Genomic DNA, 15,547 nt, shown 5'->3' on the forward strand with positions numbered 1-15,547 from the left:
TATTAGAACAATTTCTGAAGGATCATGTGACACTGAAGACTGGAGTAATGATGCTGAAAATTCAGCTTTGAATTCAATTTTAAGAATTCAATTTTACAATATTCAAATAGAAAACTGCTTTTTTAAAAATATTTCACAATATTTGTTTTTACTGTATCAAAAAAGTACAGCCTTGGTGAGCGTGAGAGTATCTGTGTTCAGCTATAGTGTAGATGGTACAGTGTTTGTGTCGGTGACAGCAGTCATTATATCTGCTGCATGAGGGACCTACTGTCAGGACACAGGCTAGGAGACACAGAGGTATAATCAGACAGGGAGCTTTATTGATGTAATCAGAGGTGAAACCAGGGAGTTACGTGAAGGCTGATCCAGGGGATTGAGTGCAGGTAGGCAGGCTAGCCGGTGCCTGGGCAGGTAAGGTGAACACAGGGAGGAATCCAAGGAGCTGTGGAACACAGGAGCGGTGGAGATCGGGAACGTTGGAGAATCGTCGGGATATCTGAGGTAGGTAAGTATAGACTAGAGGGTCTGGCTTTGTTCCTGTAGTGAACGGTAGACCAGACAATCAGTGAGTCAGTGAAGCGTGGCTTTATAGGTGGTTTGATTAGGGATCGACAGGTGCAGGTGATCAGAACACAGGTGATTGTGATCGTGGGTAAGAGGTGGCTGATGACTGCGGTGACTGAGGTGACTGGGACTCACTGACACCTACTTAACGTTACTCGAACCTTCTCACTCTCATAGTTTTCTCTCACTTTGACCTTGATATGCTCAAATGTGTATCTGTTGTGCCGCTTATAGATATTCACACACATGCACTGATCCAGTAAAAACAGTACACTTCCTCCACTCTTTTCCTCTCTTTCCACTTTCTCACTCACTAGCCCCCCCCCCCCCCCCCCCCCCCCCCCCAAAAAAAAATCTGATTATAGCCCATTTATCTTATTATATTGCACACAGACCTAATTATTTATGCAGTCTGACACTGATTATCTTTTATCAAAGGGATAGTCCACCAAAACATGAAATTCAGTCATCTACTGACTTTCCTTCTTCAAGCTTTCAATATAATAGAAATGAATGAGGACTGAAATGCAAAAAGCACCATTAAAAATACTCAAGTTTTCTGAAGCCGTACATGAGTGTGAGAAAATGACTTTTTTTTGTGCACCATCCCTTTAAAAGCTCTTTTTTTTTTCTTTTACAGCTGAATATCATGTGATGTTACATTATCCGTATGATACTCTCAAGACGAGACATAAGGAAGAATCTGAAGATGGATTTAGAGCTCGGTGAACCTCAATTGAAATACGGGCTCGAATCTTGTTTGTGATCCCCAGTAAGTAGCACAACATGCCAGTATTATGAATGTCCTGTAGCTATAACGGCTCTCAGAAATGAACAATACAGATTGATTTTGCCTCTCCTCCTCTGGTCCGCAGGCCTACAATCGTCCAATTCCTTTTACTAGCACTGCTAGATAAATGATACACAATGTATTCCCTCAGCATTTTTATCAATTTGTATTGAATTTTGTCCTAGAGACCTTCTTTCTCTCCCAGTAATGACACCCATGGGTCCCGTACAAAACTCTCTGTGTGTGTGTGTGTGTTTGGACGATAAGTCATATTTCGATTGAGGCTTCTTATTCATTACAAAATATACAGTGTTGTGCTTTAAAACTGTAACTTAAGATTCAGTCTGTTTCTCATCAAAAGATGCAACCTCTTTATGATCAGGCATGGTTTATTCCTACTCCAAAAAATTCTGACAAGACTATTTTTGTCTCTCATACACATATTCGCATACAGACGCCTAGAAAGAGAAAAATACGAGAGCAAGGAAGTAGGATGAGGTTTTCTGGGCCAACACACCAGAGTGACTAGGACAAAGCGGAGCAGCGTATTTAAACTCACAAAGCATTCAAAGGAAACTCAGGACAGCTTAAAGATTCCTTAAGATCCAGTCAAACAATTTTAGCTTCAGCCCCATGAGTGTGTGTAACAAACCTCCAGTCTAACCTGTTGTCTCGATGCTTCCTGCAGATGAAGATGTTATGGTGGCGGCTCACTGTAACTGATTCAGGGTACCGAATGATGAGCGACCGAGTCATAAGTGAGAGGATGACCTTTCATAGTGGTGCAATTTTATTTATTGTTTGCATAGTTAGCTCATAAACTGTGCACTGGGGTTTTGTACAAACGTGGCCCATAAATTCATATCAAGGGCTCATATTTACACTGGTCCACCTGTCAGAGGATTTGTGTCAATATAAATGCTAGAAAATAAACTCCTACCCAGGCTGCAGTCTATGAAGATTTATAGTTTACATTTAGTATATAGTGCATACATATACAGTTGAAGTCAAAACTTTACATACACCTTTCAGAATCTGCAAAATGTTAATTATTTTACCAAAATAAGAGGGATCATACAAAATGCATGTTATTGTTTATTTAGTACTGACCTGAATAAGATATTTCACATAAAAGATGTTTACATATAGTCCACAAGAGAAAATAGTAGTTGAATTTATAAAAATGACCCCGTTCAAAAGTTTACATACACTTGATTCTTAATACTGTGTTGTTACCTGAACGATCCAAAGCTGTGTTTTTTTTGTTTAGTGATAGTTGTTCATGAGTTTGTCCTGAACAGTTAAACTGCCTGCTGTTCTTCAGAAAAATCCTTCAGGTCCCACAAATTCTTTGGTTTTCCAGCATTTTTGTGTATTTGAACCCTTTCCAACAATGACTGTTTGATTTTGAGATTCATATTTCCACACTGAGGACAACTGAGGGACTCATTTGCAACTATTACAGAAAGTTCAAACGCTCACTGATGCTCCAGAAGAAAAAAACATGCATTAAGAGGCGGGCGTGAAAACTTTTGAACAGAATGAAGCATTAATACCAATACTGCACCTGCTACTATTAAATGCATTTTCCCTCAAATCTCCCTATTAATTATAGCCATTCAACATTACAGTATAATTGAAAGCCATTATTTTTAACATTTAATAGGCTCTGATATATCAAGTGATTTTAAAACAATCTTTACATAAACTATATATTGTAGCTTATGCATAAACTATACAGATGAATCTTTATTCAGCTACAAAAGTTAATCAACGACAAGAGCAGTCGAGTGATTTCTCTTTTTCTTTGATTTACATCAATGACAGACATCAGCAGGTTTCACTTCAAAATCACTGCTGTCTGTCTTTTTAAAACCCGATGCGCATGACGATCTGACACATATCCTACTTTCTCCAAACTCAAACAGTCATGTAAGATTTTATAACTCATTTCGCCCGTTGAAGCGTTATTTGTGCGCTGTCTGAAGCGGCTCGGTTTATGCGTACGGCCGAACGAGCAACCTTTCAAACTATAGGCTACTTCACTGCACCGTTTATTATAATATTGGTTTATTGCACTGTGATTAGACATTCTGAACCTCAATTATTTATTGTATATATTATTATATTATGTAATGATGTATTAAATATAGTAATTATATTTAAAATGTAATTAAATTATTATAATATATAAAAAAATCTTATTTTGTATTTATTTATTTTTTATTATTATTATACTGTGATTAGTCATTCTGAGCTATTGACCAGACCCCCACTTCTTTACAGCCAATCACTGCTTCACTGACAATTCGACCTGTTCAATGTGAAATAATAAACTAATTATTAATACGCCGTGGACGGCTGACATCTTTTCAAGCAGAGAGATAAATTCACCATAAACGTTTCTGACATGTTATGCATGTTTAATTAGATGAGCGAGATGTGTTTGGAAATCTCTTCACGTCGTCCGGTCCTGAGGACAGTATCCTGGGTGAAAGGTGACTGATGTTGAGTGATGTGTCCGTCGCAGTCGCCCTGTGAAAGGACTGAACAGGTGGCTTCTTGGACAGGGTTCCTGGTGATGAATGACATCCGTTCAGGGGCGCAGAAAAGATTTTGTTTAGTCACATAAAGAGGGAAAAATTGTGTGGCTCTTGGCCTTGGTCTGCAGTTGGACGAGGAACTGACCCTGTACAAATCCTCTGAGCCCTGGATCGACATTCACAACATGTTACTCAGTGACCTCTGAAGCTGAGTGCACACAAGAGATGATACAAACGGATTCGTTATTTCTTAATGTCTTTACTGATCAGTAATGAAATAAGGTTATAATAAATCCTCAGGTAAAACTATCTCTGTATAAACAATATAATAAATAGAGTAAAAACTAGAGTATGGAAATGTAAGGTAATATTACATGACTGAGTCAGTTTAAATTTTTTATTTGATTTTTTTACAGTAGATTATATACACAAGTTCAAATATTTTTACTTGATTGTGACAATTTTCATAATTATGAATGCCTTATGAATGCATTATTTATTTTTGAGTTTTGGTTATTTATTATCATTATTATTTTTATTATTATTACTAAAATTCTGTAAATTTTTACAATATTACAGTAAAAATACCGTAATGCAATCATAAAAAAAAAAAAAAGAACTTTAAGATTTTTTTCACAATACAGATTATTTGGAGAAAAATGGAAGTTCTTTTAAAAAATGAAGCATATTTTTAGGGCCATCTTTTTTGTTGTTACAGAAAATTTGGGGAATTTTAGTGCTTATGGCATTAAAAAGTGTCAGTACAACAACAACTAAATTTCATTACAGAATAATTGAAGAAAAACTTAAAATAATTAATGGTCCTAAAAATAGACTTTGTTGTCTCTTCATATTTGAGGAAAAGAGGTTTATTTGTTATGCAAAAAAATAAAACAATAATAATAATAAATAATAATCGTCTTTGCACAAAAAAAGAATAAGAAAAGGAAAAGTAGTAGTATATTTTTAGGACCATATCTTACAGAACATTTTGGGGAAAACTGAACGGAATCATTTGAATTGAAAACAAAACTAAAACAGGAACATGTATGGACTAAAAATGGACTTAAAAATTGTCCTTAAGACTTAATAAATATACCTAGAATAATCATCCAAAGAATTGTCACAATGTATATTTGAGCCTACAATTGTTTTTAAAGGCTTGAAATTATTTTTCCCTTTTGATTTTGAAGGGAAAGTGAGATAAAGAGGCAGAAAGAGTGTGAGCTCATTATAAAAGTCTGTCTTTATGTCAGGGATCTTTATGGTTGGTGAATGTTTTACACAGAGCTTTGACTCCTGTTTGACCCCTCGCTGATTGGCCCGGTCACACACACATTCCCTATGAAATAAAACTTGCATGAAGGGAAGTGTATGCAATTGTTTTATGTCAACTTTGAGACAGCGTATACGTATACTCTACCAAACATCCATCTCTATTACTGAGATGTGTCCAGTATCTCTTTGACATTATTAAACGACTGAATTCATCTGGAGTGATTCATTTTGGTTCATTCACAGCTGCAGAGGCCAGACCTCCATCTGGAGTGTGAGCGAGTCCTCCATCTGACCTTCACCGTCCACCATCAAAATTTTAATCTAAGAAGGACCATATAAAGCCAGACTCACCAGACTTGGAGAAACAAACATCTTCCATTTGAGTTTGATAGAAGGTAAAATAATTTACTAGCATACAGGAACCATTTATAAGCTCTGGTCCGGCAGTGACATTCACCCCAAACGATATATGCTGTTTGGACATTCACTCAGTCCTGCTATGAAACTTTCATACATTGTATGATGTATGAAATGCCATAGAAGAACCATTTTTAGTTCCCCAAAGAACCTTTCAATTATCAGTTCTTAAAAGAACCATTTTAGAACCATCTGAGTGTAAAAAAACATTTAAAAATCTAAAAACTTGTCTAATTTTTTGTAAATAATTAATGTTTTTTCATACCTAGACCACACAGTCCCACTGGATAAATATCCGGATGGGAAAATAAAATGGGTTGCATATCCGTAAATGCACCACAAGCTGAGGGCCAAAACAGGAACAGCAGGTGAACCAGAAGGAAGGCCTAACTAACATTGATCACACATTCTCAGAAAAAATGGTACATATCCTAAGGCACAAAACTAAAAGGAACATCTTTGTACCTTATTTACCCCTAAATGTTACATATTAGTATCTTAATGGGATAGTTCACCTACAAAATTAAATTCTATCATTAATTACCTCATGTCCTACAAACCCATAAGACCTTCATTAATTTTCGGAACACAAACTAAGATACTGCAAAGACAGCAATGCAACTGAAACTTTCAAGGCCCAGAAAGGTCGTAAGGACATCGTTAAAATAGAAAAATGTTGAATAAAGTAAAATAGAAATTGTTGAATAAAATTATTTTTGTTTTCTTTGCGCAAAAAGTATTCCCGTAGCTTTATAAAATTAGGATTGAAGCACTGATGTCACATAGACTATTTTAACAATGTCCTTACTACCTTTCTGGGCCTTAAATTTGGTAGTTACATTGCCGTCTATGCAGGGTCAGAAAGCTCTCAGATTTCATCAAAAATATCTTAATTTGTGTTCAGAAGATGAACAAAGGTCTAATGGGTTTGGAACGACATGGGGTTATTGACATATTGACAGAAGTTTCATTTTTGTGTGAACTATCCCTTTAAAGGTACAAATTGGTACTTTAAAAGATTATATTAGTACCTTTTAGAAAGGTTACCATCCCAGTGACGACTTGGTAGTGATGGGAGAAACTTTGAATCAATTGAACCAATTGCTTCGCCAAATGAATCCCTTTTCTGACACGCTCAAAACACCACATACTTATGAATGGGAGAAACTGCAACGCACAATATGGCGAAATAGTCCCGCCTTCTAAATAAAACAGCCAATCGCTGATTGGTAAAGTCATTGCATTACTGCAGCAGCTGTTAGAAGTTCCAGTTCCCATAGAAACCTGAGGCTAGACCATCCAATGTGCATGTGCAGTCATAAGCGTGATATAACTGTGCATGCACATTGGCTGGTCTAGCCCGAAAAATAAGCTTTTTTCAAACTCTATTTAAGCATAAGAAACAACATTCATGGGGCAGTTCATTTCAGATTTTGTTTCTGATTTGAAATATGTAATTTTAATTGTGACTTCATCAAGCAGTTTTTGAGATTTTAGGATTCCCCCATTCATTTAGGTCTTGTTTGAGCCACCCGAAGGCATTGCAAATATGGCCTTCGAGTGAACAGAGTTTCCTTGAAAGGGACTTTGGTTACGCCTGATGGAACGGTAAAAACAATATAGACACTATTCATGGCTTCACAGTGATCACCCTATAGCAGTGAACCAATGACATTTTGAAATACTTAGAAATAGTTATTATGTAACAAGGCCTTGTTTACTAAAATCACGTGACTTTGGCTGTTCAATACACGTTCTGAATCGCTGGTTTGAAACAATTCGCAAAGGATTTGAAGCTTCACGAAGCGTTGTTTCGAAAGCAGTGCATGTACAAGAACAGTTTTCCCTAACGAACACGCATTTAGAAACTGATACATACAACACACATATCTGATCAAATTTCCATTTAATGGAAAATGTGTTTGAAGGTTTGTAGATGTGAATGAGAATTACAGCAGCAGGACAGGAACAGAAAAATAATCCTCGGATAATAATTCATCACACATTCCCTGCCATCCCAACCTGGAGATGAGAGTGACACAGATACATAACGCTCACCTGATGCTCTTTCATATTAAAACAACAGCAAAAAAAGAAATCCATTACCATATTTACACAAAAAATAAGATGCAATATTATTAATCACATTCTGGAAATCTCTGAAGATAGATACACATTTACATATTAACACCCATACTCTGCATAGTGCTCTAAATATCACAAGAAACATATTCCTTCTCGGTCTAGTACGTCTGTGTGCAATAAAAGATGCCGGCTAACATTACACACGGAGAAAAAAAAAGGGCTTTTGACACGACAGGCTAAAAGTAAAACGCTGAAAGCTTTAGCGATTCTGGAATATAATTTCACGGCACCAGGTATATTGTTTTTGTTTTATGTCCCTAATTCATAATTAGCACTCACAAACACTCAGGGAATAAATATCTGCAGCGATTTAGCAGATATACATTATGCAAGAGGAACATTTTGGTCAGGTTACACTGGATATCTAATGGAAGATGATGGAATTTGGGCTAATGCATCATGATATGCAACTCATTCAGGCATCTGACAGACCGAGATGGTTTCTGAATAACAAATATCGTAGTTTATGTTATTGCACATATAGCTGATTATGTCAGGTTACATATTAGAAAACATCTCACGGGCTTCTTTGATGGCCACAGACATAGAAAGACACACAGTAAACTCCACGGTATCTTCATTTCCTCGGTACATCTTTCTTCTGTGATGAAGTGCTTCTTTCTCCGGGCCTTTTTTTACTTTTTGGTTCTTTCTTGATTTTTGGATTGCAGGGCTAAGAGTTCTGCCTTCAAACCCACATCTACAGACTAATGATGAGGGGTGTTTGAGCAGGTCTGTCTGCTTGCCCTGGGCCCAAAGGAAAATTATGCAAAAAAAAAAGAAGAGGAATAGCAGAGGGGGACGAGAGACCGTCTGGAGTAGGTGCGTATGTCCTAATCGGCGTATATAATAAAACCAGAGAAGGTGCTGTACTTGTTGTTGTTGCCCCCGTGGGCTTTACCCCCGTCTAGTTTGATGTAGACTTCGTCTCCGGGCTCCAGATGAAGAACAGCACTGTTGCTGGCGTAGTCATAGTTTTGATCTGCATCCTGGGCGATGGCGCTGGCACGGACCTGCGGGAAGAGAGGAACATTTAGTGCGATGTTTCAGCTGTCAGATGGAGAAAATATATATGCTTTTCCGGCATATATGTATTAGGTCACGAGGTCTTTATAGACACTCATGAGACTCAGCAAAAAAGGATTGAGTGTTTGCTAAAGAAATATATTCAAATTGTTATCATATTATGGTAACAATTGTGTATATATATATAAGTTAATATTTAATGTATAACACATATGTAAATATATATGTTCCTATTACCATAAACCTTTTATATCAATGAGAAGTGCAGATTTGTTTCTTTAAGATACAATATAAAAAGCGGCATGTATGGTGATGTTAATGCAACTTTTGTTCTTCATTGCAATGTATGAATTATATAAATGAATAATTTTTGTTTATAATGTATATAATATATATAGTGTATATCAAGTGTATATATTATATATATAATGTATATGGTGGCATTAACCATGACTAAATTATTGAATTAATTTTAATTATTATTAAAAATTGGCATGTATGGCAACTTTACATTATATATTTTTATATATATATATATATAGAGAGAGAGAGAGAGAGAGAGAGATTGTGATGCATTTCATGCAAGAAAAAAACTCTAACCAGCAGTTTTGGCAAGGTTAACCTTTTAATGAGACTTAAAATATAATTAATTTAATGTTCTTAATATATGTCATGGTGGATGCTGGTGCTGCATGAAACATGTGAAATTGCTTTGACTCACTCAAGCTGTTGCATCTATTAACACAGTTTATTTAAGTTTTCAATTTAGGTGTGAATTCATTCAAGTCATTAATTTTCACCTTGTGAAACTGCGTCCAACGCAAAATTAATTAATTGCATTTTACATCTCCATGATTAAATTAGTAAAAAAAAGTTTAATATCGATTAGGGTAATAATAATAATAATAATAATAATAATGCTATTGCAAATGTATTCATATTTTTATTAATATACCCTGCCATCATTTAATAATAATACAAATAAGTATAATTAATAAATAATAACAAGTAAGTAGTCATCAATAACTTCATGTCATTAGTGATTTCTTTTTGGTTTGATATCTCCTTGGAAAAGTATTTTATCCATATAGGTCAGAAATTATGGAAATATAATAATGTGAATTTAGACGTTTTCAAATGCACATATTTTATTTCCAGATGTTCTCACGTGTAATTTTCTGAGACTGGAAACAAACTTTTATGCGAGATCAGATATCAATAAAGCTTTTACGTCTAAAAATATTTTAGGGAGAAAAAAAGAAAGGTCACTATTATAATATTAGAATATATTAGTGCCTTCAGTTGTGTGTTTGTGTTTGCGCGCACTCACCTGGTTGTTCTTGCACAGATCAGCCCACATGCTGGTTCCGTCTCCTCCTCTCATGAGCACATGGTACGTAAAGAAGTATATTCCCGGTATGGAGCAGGTAAATTTGCCCGTGGTTGGGTCGTAATGATTCCCGAGATTCGTGACCACGTCGTCAAACTTCAGCAGCTCGTAGCCCTCGTGCTGCTTTTTGAGCCCTGCGTAAAAGGCGATTTTGGGCACGGTGCTGTAGGTGGCCGCGCTGATGGCACCGGTTGCCATATTTGGTCCCGGCTGCCCGGGTAATCCAGGTCGTCCCGGTTCCCCCTTCTCTCCGGGAGGTCCAGGGGGTCCGGGTTCACCTGGAGGGCCCCTCGGCCCCACTTTCCCCGGGCGTCCCGGTTGACCTTTCGGACCTTGTATAAAAGTTGGTAAAGACTGCACAAGGCTGCTGTCCCGGGCCGGGTCTGCTGAAACCGTGCTGGTCGGGGATTTGGTACCGTAAGGATCGCAAACCATCCTGCAGGCGCCGAGCATCTCGTAGTGCGCGGCGGATGTCCCGGCAGAGCTCACCAAAACCGGGATCAGGATCACCAACACCAGGACCATGACCACACCGAGCCCCCCAGCCGCGATCAGCCGCTTCCTGCCGATGAGTTGCGTCAGGACCGGCCGATCCTCCTGTCTGCTTTTGGGCGAAATTTTGAAGGTTGGTGAGGCACCTCTACAGATGAGAAAAAAAAAAGAAAAAAAGTCCGATCGGATTTGTTAATGAACTTCTGGCTCGGGCCCCAACAGCTTCTATTTTTTTCCTCTTGTATTCTTCTCTCACTTAACTTATTTTCTGCTGATGTTGGCTCACTCACAGCCCCGCTTCAGCATCAGCATCAGCTCTCCAGAAGCGCATCACCATCAGCGTCTCTCCACATGTAGACGCGCAAACGAAAAACTCCACCGATGGACTAGAAAAGCTGCCCGAGATCCTCGAACACACCCTGATATCCTTTCCTCGCTTTTAAAGTCTTTCCTTTGTGCACAAACGACGGGATGAGCTGCATAAAGCTGGATGTCATGAAGATCTGGAGAACTGAGACGCTCTGCGAGAGTGTGAGCGCAGCGCAGCGCAGGACACGAGAGAGAAAGAGGGAGGGAGAGATCCAGCGCTGTCTTATAACACACCAAAACGCTAAATCACACATCAAACATCTACACAGGAAAGACGCAGACACAAAACTGCATTTTAACACAAATCTAGACTGTTCAAAACACTTGAAATATAACGGGACAAGTTGAGGAACTCTTGAGGGAACCATGGTGTTCATGAAAATTTATGAATGAATACCTTTTTAAAATATGAAACAGGCCTACTTTCTGAAGTTAAAAAACCATTAAATCTATTTCAAACTACTTATTTGAAACGACTACTACTTATTAACAATATTTAATCAGCAAAACTCATTAAATACAATATTCAAATCATAATAAACTGTATAATGTAACAAAATATCGAAATAACGTTTTGGGTAACAGAAATTGTACTCAATATTATGTGTGTGTGTGTGTGTGTGTGTTACTCCAACATACATAAAATAAATTGCAAATTATATTCTTATATAAGTATTATATAATTAAATTATTACAAACTACTTTTCGGTTTTATAACAATATTTAATCACATGTTCATATAATTAAGTAAACACATTACTATTACATACATAAATACTATTTTGGGTAATAGAAATTGTATTTGATGAAGATTATAAATCAAATATATAACCATATATTTATAGATAGATAGATAGATAGATAGATAGATAGATAGATAGATAGAGATAATTTCATTTTATTTACTATATTATTTGTGTATGTATATATATATATTATACACACACTTTATGCTCTGTCAAATATTTTGTGCGAACTTCACTTTGGATAGCTTTTAATGCATTTGGACTTCTGAATATTTTTATTATATCAGTGCAATTTGTTTTGTTTTTTAACTTTTAGATGTGCAACCCAAACTTTTGTATTTGCACAGTCCCCTTTTTGGTCAAGTTGATGTTCTAGGTCACTGCACCGTGACAAATTAAGCTATTGAAAATGTTTATTCACGTACCCTGAGAATGAGCTTTGAAGGTAACGGTGCAACCACTAAACGGCACGTATGCCAATAATATAGACTTGCCAGTGATGCACTGCCACTACAGGATGCAAGAACAAATCATTCATTTAACTCCAATCTGGGAATCGACCACCTTGCAGTTGCACGACTGTGTGCTACTAAACGGTTGAGGTGCATCTCTCAAGATTTCAACAGGTCGGTTGGTTAGTAACCTCTGTTTCGTGTGATTATCGGTTAGATGGACTGGTTGCACCATTGTCAACGAATCTGTTGTATTGTTCAGAGTTTTGACTCAGCGAGGTCTCGAACGCTTCCAATTATCTTCAGACAACACAATGGGCCACTATCCATACTGTTTACCCTCAGCGCTTGATGAAAATCTAGGTTCAACAATGTCTCTGGCGACGCCATTTCAGTGGCCAGCATGGGACCTGCTCTCCAGAGGAGTTTCCCTGGCCCCATAAATCAAGCGGCAAAAATCAATGACCTCGGTTAGCGAGAGCCGTAATGCCCTTCAGCGTATGAGCTGCATAGAGAGTTTGCCACGAGAAATTGTTTTAAACAGGGCGATAAAACAAACTAAACAAACCAAAAAAGTAATCAAGCCAAGCAAAATCGCTACAAGTCTGTAACTCAAGGAAAAGAAAAAGACATTCAAGGATTCCTCTGAAAGGTCAGTGAGTAATTGTCGGCGCATGGTGATCCATCGCCATTCAGACTCATTTTTAAACTTCAATGTCCCACTTCCTATCGACGCTGGCAGAAGGATGGGACAAGCTCGGGTCAGGATCTAAACAACCGCTTCTCCGCAGAGCAAGAGATTGATCGGCTGAAGACTTTGGGCCGTAATGAATGTCCAACAGTTTGTGGAAAACTTTTACAAACCACACCTCTCACCGTTTGGAAAGAAAACTTTCAAAAGTGGATGAAGAATCCAGAGGGTCACAAGACAGTTGAAGAGTGGAAGAGGTTCTGTACACGGTGTGGACTTTGACATGGACAGATGTTCCTGCTGAGCGCAAGAGGAAAGTGTATTAGGGCAAACGTGCGCTGGACAGATGTGCCTGCTGAGAGTGTGAACGAGGAGGACAGCAGCGTCTGGACGGGGTAATAATAATGTGAGCAGAATATTAGCAAAGAGAGACAGGAAATCCCATGCGGCTATCATGGACCTTCTACAAACACAAATGCACACCCCATCATCATCTGACTCACAGCATTGAAAGGTCAGCTCCTTTACCCCTAATCTGCTGTCATGGAGGTGGTCCGGACCATGACAGGGCCTCCGATGGAAAGATAGTTTTTAGATGTGATGATCCTCTGTAGCCGTTTCAGATCACACCCTGCAAATCAAGCATTCGCTTAAGAACTTTCTTGAAAGGAGCTTCAAACGTTAACCATTCTTCCAAGCACTTAATAAGACTTCAGATTGTTGGCAATTCCCAAAAATAGAAAATACATGCTTCTAATTTTTAGTCTTCAGTGTCACAGTAAAGACTTTAACTGTTAGAAAAAATAAATAAAATGCGTACTGTTCTGGAAAAAATGCTAAAAAGTATTGAGCAGAAAAAAAACATTTTCAGCTTTGACAATAATAATACATTTTCTTGAGCAGCATATTAGAATGATTTCTGAAGGATCATGTAACACTTAAGACTGAAGTAATGATGCTAAAAATTCAGCTTTTCGTCACAGGAATAAATTACATTTTACAATATATTCAAATAGAAAACAGTTATTTTGAATTTTAATAATATTTCACAATATTACAATTTTTACTAGAGATGCACCGATTGCAATTTTCTTGGCCGATTCTGATTTCCAATTTTTTGGAAGTTTGGCCTGCCGATACCGATTTTTGTCAATTCCGATTTTCTATGAACTATAATTGACAGCATATACAAACAAAAATCTATGCAAATTTCAACTATTATTTAACATTACAGTTCCCCCAATCTGGACTAATTTACAGATTTTCTCTCACTTAAACAACTCTCAAAATAAAGTGCTCTGTGACTGGAAAGAGGAAGAAATAGTTAACTTAAAATGAGTTGCTTTATGTAACAAAACAGATGTCATTTCCCACTGTTTATAAATGGTCATTTCTTTTCCCTAACCTTATTAAATGTAATCTTTCACATCAAATTCTTACTTTGTTTCAATTAATGCAGTTAGCACAATAAGAAACTGTAGAGTTGTTACCATTCAACTGAAATTAGTATTAACAATCTCTATCTTTCCACTGCTGAGGAAACAGAAGCTGCATCTGAAGTTAGATGCATTTATACAGACAGTTTGATGAAGCTGAGGTGCAATTAATGCATTTACACTGCAAAATTTCAAATGCATAAATAATTTTATAAGATTAACGTTTTACATATTTTTTTAAACATACAAATAAATGTTGAAAAAATGCAATGATACTTTTAAATATGACTAAACCACCAGTAGGTAGCGGTCTCATTAAAATGTCTGTTTTAATGAGCGAGTCATTGATTCATTCATTCAACCGATTAATTCAGAAACGAGGCAAGTGACTGTCCTTATGAACGGGTTCCTGAATCATTGACTCACTTGATTTGTTCAAAAACGTGGATTCATTCAGTAACAAAACACACAACAGTTCTGCTGAGGCTTTGATCGGAAGGAACTATTTTTGTCAGTGAAATTGAGCAAAAACAGTCAAAATGTTGTCTAAAATGTAATTGTCACTTAATTTTAACCTCGTTTATTGAAATACTATTGTATAAAATCAGTGTCACATTGCAATCGGGCTGATATTGTTATTTGGGGAAACATCATGGCCGTCTAATGTTGCTTACCTAAATCATCTTTTGTAAATATCTTTTTTTTTTTCTACCGCAGTATGCATCTATAAATTTCTGTGAGTTATTTTGTGTGTGCTGTCTCTCTCACACACACTCACTCAGGCTGTGCATACCTCATCTGGCACGACATAAATACATTATCAGTCGCAGTTTACACAATGCCATTCAAATTAGAATCTTTCTCATGAGAAACGACGTGTTTACAGTCTATGGTTCACACGCGACTGTGAGTGTGCGCGTGGCTGTGATGTCAGTGCAATAAGGATCGGCAAGACGTGAGACTGACCGGCCGGTCACAGATTTGGGCCGGTAATGCGAAAAATCAGCCGATTCCGATCACTGGCCGGTCAATCTGTGCATCTCTAATTTTTACTATAAGTTAAATCAAATAAATGCAGCCTTGGTGAGCATAAGAGACTTCTTTCGAACAATTAAAAATACAAATCTTACCAACCTGAACCTTTAAACGGAAGTATATATTTTATAAGATTTGGTTAGTTCTTTCCAAGAAAAAAACTGAATCTT

At 37.1% G+C, this 15,547-nt stretch overlaps 1 protein-coding gene across 1 annotated transcript; it reads right to left on the reverse strand.

The window, feature by feature from the left end:
• Positions 1-8,573: 8,573 nt before the first annotated feature.
• On the reverse strand, positions 8,574-10,771 carry LOC306863175 (complement C1q-like protein 3; the record flags this gene model as incomplete). The annotated part of the gene is made up of 2 exons (XM_079406386.1): positions 10,097-10,771; positions 8,574-8,753 (listed from the first exon to the last, which is right to left on the reverse strand). Exons 1-2 carry the CDS (start codon positions 10,679-10,681, stop codon positions 8,574-8,576), a joined length of 765 nt encoding a protein of 254 aa, XP_079262512.1. The 5' UTR covers positions 10,682-10,771.
• Between the last annotated feature and the right edge of the window lie 4,776 nt (positions 10,772-15,547).

The sequence above is a fragment of the Barbus barbus genome (assembly GCF_936440315.1).
Source record: "Barbus barbus genome assembly, chromosome: 44".
Taxonomy (NCBI): Eukaryota; Metazoa; Chordata; class Actinopteri; order Cypriniformes; family Cyprinidae; genus Barbus; species Barbus barbus.